The sequence below is a fragment of the Leptidea sinapis genome, chromosome 2, assembly GCF_905404315.1.
Source record: "Leptidea sinapis chromosome 2, ilLepSina1.1, whole genome shotgun sequence".
Taxonomy (NCBI): domain Eukaryota; kingdom Metazoa; phylum Arthropoda; class Insecta; order Lepidoptera; family Pieridae; genus Leptidea; species Leptidea sinapis.
This window is the reverse complement of record NC_066266.1, coordinates 8,083,318-8,090,335: the sequence shown is the minus strand read 5'-3', so window position 1 is coordinate 8,090,335 and position 7,018 is coordinate 8,083,318. Positions and strand designations below refer to the sequence as shown.

The window sequence follows — 7,018 nt, the reverse complement described above, 5'->3', positions numbered from 1 at the left end:
ACAATATTTTGCGATATTAAAATGGTATGGAGACAAATGCAATTTTTAAAACTCTCTATACGCTAATTATTTCAGATTGACAGACTTTGGCTAGTGAAATCAGTGATTCAAAAATTTTATCTGATTCTTTATCCTGCCCGCCTCCACTTGATCGGTTATTAAGAGACAAAAGAAATTATTAACAATTATATAAATATATTAAGAATACAATTTTAACATTATAAAAAAAAAGTGAAATGATAGGTGAAATGAAAAGTATAAATATTAGATATAGATATAGAAAATATAGACTTGGCAAAGGTCTTAGTTACCAGGTCATAATATGCCAAAAAAAAAGATTACGAACGTAATACCTACCGAATACGATTTGTTTTTGTAATTTCAATTTGTGGTATATCTAAAATAATATGATGTAAAAATAAAGTAAATAATAAAATTTTACATTTACTAGATATTTATTAAATATCTCTCCAATCAACAAGAAATCCAGATTGAATAACAAATAGTGCAAATTGATTATGAGCGAAACTGAGACTGTAGATCCACAATTGCAAAATTTCATCCTGTCTGAAACGCAAAAGCAGAGGTTTCAGGTAAAATCATATAATATCATGTGCCTATTAACCATATCATAATTTTATAAATTATCCTCATATTGTAACTTTGCGTTGTAAATAAGTACAATTTTCCTGTATTGCCAGTTTGTCTTGGCCAACAAAAGATGACCTTTGCTCTGTATTACCAAACAAAATTAAACTCTTGAGAGTATTATCTTGGCTTACAGTTATTTAAACGATAGGCTAAGGAAATTTCTAGTGAACTTAAAAATCATTTTGTCCAATACATGCCTAACTTATATTTTTGGTTATTAGCCTATGCTGACATACAGGTTTAAAGTAAGAGTAAGTATAAATTGGTGTTGATAAGAGTTGAAAATTATGTGATGTCATAATTATTTGTGTAATACAATATTAATGTTTAAATTGTGTGTAATAATATTTTATAACCTATAAAGATTTTTGTTATAATTGAATAAATAGCTAGAGAGCAAAGGACAATGACCAAAAGTGGTACCAAAAACTCCCATGCATCAACACTAAAAATATACATATAGCAATTATCATCATAATTATTTAATGATATTACTTGAATAAGGAATTCTAATTTAAAGTATAAAAGTATGCATATTAATTTACTGTCTTTACATAACCTGAGAGTTGAACAAAGCAAACAAAATTTTATAATGAGACATTACTTTGAACGGTTGGCTCAGTTGGTTACAGCACCAGCACGGAACACCGGAGGTCGTGGAGACCCGCATCATTCATAAAATTTTGTTTTTCAAATGTTATTTGTGTCTACATAACTTTCACACATACAGATGAGATGTAGCATGCTATAGTAACGTTATTTGATTAATCGACTAACCTATCATTCCAATTGTTCCAATCATTTTTTATACTTAGCTATTATAACATTTACTTTAAATACATTCAATGATTATATGTATTAGGCTTGTATTCTTTCAAGGAATAACAGTAACAAATAAGTAAAACCAGTACACAAAATCAATTTTCTTGCTTTTGATTTATCGATCTCATCCCTAAATCGCGGCAGGTTCATTTCTGACACTTGATTGAACTGTCATTTGACATATTACCTTTGTGTGAGTTGAGGTTACATAAATATTGATTGCATTAAGTGTTGTTAGTAGAACTTGTTTTTATGTTGTGGGCTGATTTCTGTGTATTTCATTGTGCAATTAATATGATGAGTTGTGGGTTGACCGGTCGACTGACTGATGCCGTCAGTCACCCGGTGGCAAGAGGATGTGTTAATTTGTTACCCAGAAACATTAATTAATTAGAGCAAGTGTCTACTCCAATGATTAACATGTTACAGTTCTGGAGAACTCCTACTCAGGTAAGAAGATCTTGTTTGTACTCTTTCAATATATAAGAATGTGAGGCACCTTCTATTTTCCGATGGATCATCTATAATTTAAAAAAAATCTTTTTATAGAAATAAAGAAAATATGTACATTTATTTTAGACTCCCACTTGTTATTTCATAACAATAATATTTGTCAAAATTTTGGGGCCTAAAATACTTTACTCTTATCATAGATGTAACTTCTATGAATATGTTACGGAAGAAGTTTTCATTCTAGGTATTTATGTGACTTATTTTCTATTTTGAACTAATGCTAACTCTGACTGATCATTATCATGTATTCCAAATGCTTACTGTACATTTACATACTATTATCAATGCTATACCCCATTGTATTGTCATTTTTTAGATCCCCAGATTTGAAAGAGTATGTGTAGCCTGCTGGAGGTAAGCTACAAGAGAAGTGGAACATCGTGATCAGCATGACTCGAATTGTGCTGCTCTGTCAGAAGCTATTTTGCCAGATGCTGGAGCAAGTGGTGATCTCAAGGTTCCTGAGCTGCCTCCTATTCCACAACAAAACTATCATATCCCTCAACTTAGGTTAAATCCAAGAATTATGTCTTATGTTATTTTTTTTTTATCCCTTACCTAACATTCAGAATATGAACAATAGTGTCTGTCAACAATAGTACCTTTTTAAGATTATTAAAAGATCATTTTTGTTCAAGATGCTGTTTAGACTCAATATGTTAATGTTATTAATAGGTATTATGCTGGTCATTGGACAATAACAATTAATATTCCTATTATTAAATTTTTTTGGCTGTGAATTACTATTAAAACCGAAACAGATTATTTGTTTTATTGTCTATCCTTTACTTACCTAGGTACCTAGTCAATTCACGACGACCACATGAGTAATAGTGTCTGTCAAGAATAGTATTATAAGATTAGCTACTAAAGGGTTATTGTTGTTCAAGGAGCTCTAGCTAAACTAAATGGACGGTTATTTTACCCTGACTGATGGATGATGATCACACGCCTTATGGTAACGTTTTATAGGTATTAGTGTGGTAGTATGATCACAGTCTGTAGCGCCCAATATTAGATACCCTTAATATGTACCTACCCCTTAACGTAATCCACTCACAGTATTAGCAATATAGGTAAATGTTGGGTAACTCCCCGAGACTTACTATGTCTCATAATTATTACTAATTTATGTGGATTGATGCTGATTTTAGAGTAATAATGGTCGTTCAAGTATTTCGTGTGAATATAAACTACGTTATTGGTATCATTGAACATAATATATTTTTTGCCTAGTTTTGAGGTTATGTTCGATTTTATAAAATAACTCTGAAACCCGGATTTCTTTTACAAAAATAGCTTCTGTAGGTGTTAATATAATATGTATGATTACACAAACTAAAAAGCAATGTTTGAATTTGATGCAATATCGTACGGGGTTCCATACAAAAATAGGTATTGTTCTTTTAAATTTTTATATATCACCTCAGACATGTGGGTTCATTAAGTAGCTTGCATATTATAATTTCTCTATTAAGAGAGATCTATTTTTTATTGTGAGATATTTGTTAATTACCGTGCTAGATTTATTATAATTAATATCTTAAATTATTATTAAATCTTATTTCTGCTGTGAAGTAGTACTGTGTTTTATTATGAAATTACTGGTCAAATGGGAATTGTCATCTTATGACTCAAGGTGACGAGCGCAGTTGTAGTGCCTCTCAGAATTTTTGGGTTTTTCAATACCATCACGACGAACGTCCTGCTGGTCTCGTCCCTAATTTTCAAAAAAAAAATATTTATGTATATTTATTGTATTTTCAGGTTCTTGTACACAGTCTCACAGATACATGTTGGGACACATGTATGGGTAGGCCTTCAACTCGGTTGGACTCCAAAACTGAAGTATGCCTTGTGAATTGTGTTGAGAGATTCATAGATGCCACTACTTTCATAACGAAACGTCTCATGAACACAACAAAATACCGTTCTGATTCACCTCTTGAGTTTGAGTAAATTTTATTATTTAGTTTAGTATAACACTTGCAATATGTTTTCTAGAATTGGAAACTTTTTACAAAGGCACAGGAGAAAGTTCCTAGTGACGGGCGCAGTACTAGGATCAGTGTACTTCGTTATGACATATGCTCAAAAAAAATTGAGAGAGTTGCAAGAGAAGGAGACTAAGAAGTTTTTTGAAATGACAAGAAAGAAACAACATTTTGAAACCACCGAGCGCACATGCAATCAAACAATACTATCACTCTCAAAAATAGTCTCCGACAACATTTTGACCATTTTGAATACAGAAGAGATAATTCAAAAGCTAGCAGAGAATCCAGAAAATAAATTAGCACTTTGGGATCAATTGAAAGTAATGATTTTTACAAGAATAAGTGTATTGGTGTATGCACTTTCAATATTACAAGTCACATTACGTGTACAACTTAATATTATCGGTGGGTACCTGTATAGGGACTCGGTTCATGAAGATGCACATTTTGTTGACAGTGATTTACAAACTAAGTATTTATCTTTATGCCATCATTTCATTGGACCAGGTATTGAGGACTTGGTGAGGCAAATTGAAAAAACTGTAAAGAGAGTTGTTGAACCAATATCACTAAAAAACAAAATCACATTGCAAGAAGTGGAGCAAGTATTTTGGTCCATTCAAACAATATTATGTACTGATACAAGTGCAGGTGATCCAGTGAAGAAACTGGTACATTATTTAGTTGATCATGCAGATGTGAGAATTGAAGCCAAGTTTGATACAGTAGTCAATGAAACGATGGATCTTTTGGAAAGTCATGAGGTAACGTCTGTTACAACATCCATAGTAAGTCGAAGCTTCTCTAGCGTTGTTGATGAAATTGCAAATTTATTTGTGTCAAAATGGGATCCACCATCTAAAAAACATTTGGAGATCTCTGAGGATCATGTGGTCACGAAATTAGCTTTAAAATTAGATCGCAGTAATCAGTTTGAAGATGTTAACAAAATTGAAATGCACTTTATCAAATTATTGCCAGCAATTAATGACTTGATTACTAAAAATACTTGTGAGAGCAACACAAACATTCCAGATTTATTAACACAACAACTGACTTTGAATGAGAAATTGAAACTGTTAGGTGCAAATATTTATGAAGTGTTTAGCGATGCATAGGTTCTGCTTAACTATTGAGGTAAACATTTATTGTCTTATGAATCTGAGCTGTCTAATCATGGTTATACAAAGTGGCTATAATGGTGACAGTAAATGAAGGGGTTGAGCTATCTAACCTTTTGGTTAAACAAAATAATTCTTAAATTTTGAGCAGATAATTGGAATTTTCAAATAAACAAATTATATATCTTAATATTATTATATAAAATCCTAATGTTCGTACGTATGTCCACGGTTTTCTCTATCATCCGCAACTCGATCAAATTCCCATTGGGATGGTAAAATACCACTCGGTCCCCTGGTGTGCATAAGGGAGTTTGATCGGGATGGGTGGAAGTTGGTGGTTTTGGGTGGCAAAAATGTGAAATAATTTTAACATCTGTCCTTCCCTAACTAATGTAAACTTCTATAAAATTCTGAAAATCTCAGGAATGATCTAGAAAGTTCCAGAATGTGTGCAACTGATGTAACAATCTGTAAAGGCTTTCTGTAGAAAGTTCTAAGACTTTCTGGAATGATCTAAGAAGATCCAAAATATGTACAATGGATGAACTTGATGCTCCAAAATTTGTGCAACTGATAAAATTTATCCGAAATGGTCTAGAAAATTCTAAAAATTTCTGAAATGATCTAGAAAGTTCTAAAATGGTTTCAATTGTTCAAATTGATCCAGGATGTATTAGAAAGCTTCTGGAAAGATCTAGAAAGTTCCAAAATATCTGCAACTGTTAAAATCGATCCAAAATAATCTGAGACATTCTAAAATGATTAATTTGATACACTTGTTAAGTGGTCAAATAAGTAGGTAAATTTTATTATCTAAGATAGACATCTATGATTTAGAAAATGGACCCTTAAATATTTCGTATATCATTAAACATGTGATGTAATTTAAACCTAGCAACGCCAGGTTTATCTGCTAGTTTAGGATATGAAACATTAATCACCCTTAAGTAGTAAGTGCCTTGCTAGCACTCGGCTACTAGATTACTTATAGGTTGTTCCAAAATGATATAATGGAAAATTGATTTATTAAGGTGAATTACTATGTATTTTTTCTACCTGTGTGTTTATTTAATGTTGCCATTGAAGCTACACTCTGTATAGCTATAGCGATGAATGAGAGTACATTCTAACTTGGGAAAGAATACTTTAGAATTATTTTGACTGTAAGAATTAAGATCAGAGTGACATTGTGTAAGACATATAAATAGTCTTAAGTAAGGTTATAACTTGATTGTGTAGTGGATCTGTAATTTGGAATTTGATAATAATTATGTTTAGTTTTTTAACTTGCGAACATTAGTTCATGTTTGTTTAAATTGTTTTTCATTGTGGGGTAATATTAAATCTCTTCAAATAGTCTTTTGTTTTATTGGTGTTGTAAAATGTACCTTATCAAGCTTAATTAAGAGTTAGAAGTACATGTTAAAGCAAAACTTTTGTTATGATATTATCGATAATTTTATTGAAACAGCTCAACTCATTTTTTAGCCGTTCCATCACATGTGAGATTGTTGCACAATAAAATAGTTATCTTGAGTATCTACTTCTGTGCAGACACTGTGAAGAGAACGAAAAAAAAGTTGCTTTATATATAATAATAATATTGACAATCTTACACAAATTATCTTGCTCCAAACTAGGCATAGTATGGGCACAAGACAATGATATATTTAATACAATATACATACTTAAACATACATAAATACTTATAAACATCCATGACTCAGAAACAAACATTCATATTCATCATAAAAATGTTTGCATCTACCGAGATTCGAACCCGGGACCTCTAGCTCAGGTCACTAACCACTGGGCTATAGGGGCTGTCAATATTATATCAAACTAGTATCATTTTGTGTTATTATTATGTAAGCTTTATAAATCCATACAATTTTAGGTACTATTGCATGT

The 7,018-nt window shown here is 31.4% G+C and overlaps 1 protein-coding gene across 2 annotated transcripts; it reads left to right on the top strand.

The window, feature by feature from the left end:
• Window positions 1-345: 345 nt before the first annotated feature.
• LOC126976224 (peroxisomal biogenesis factor 3) lies at window positions 346-6,464 on the top strand. Of its 2 annotated transcripts, none has more exons than XM_050824468.1 (2): window positions 346-593; window positions 3,754-6,464. In XM_050824468.1, the coding sequence occupies exon 2, from the start codon at window positions 3,980-3,982 to the stop codon at window positions 5,099-5,101; it is 1,122 nt and encodes a 373-aa protein (XP_050680425.1). In that variant the 5' UTR covers window positions 346-593; window positions 3,754-3,979; the 3' UTR covers window positions 5,102-6,464. The 2 variants fall into 2 exon arrangements, with proteins under 2 accessions (XP_050680425.1, XP_050680431.1); XM_050824474.1 differs by lacking the exon at window positions 346-593 and adding an exon at window positions 714-902.
• The last annotated feature ends 554 nt before the right edge of the window (window positions 6,465-7,018 follow it).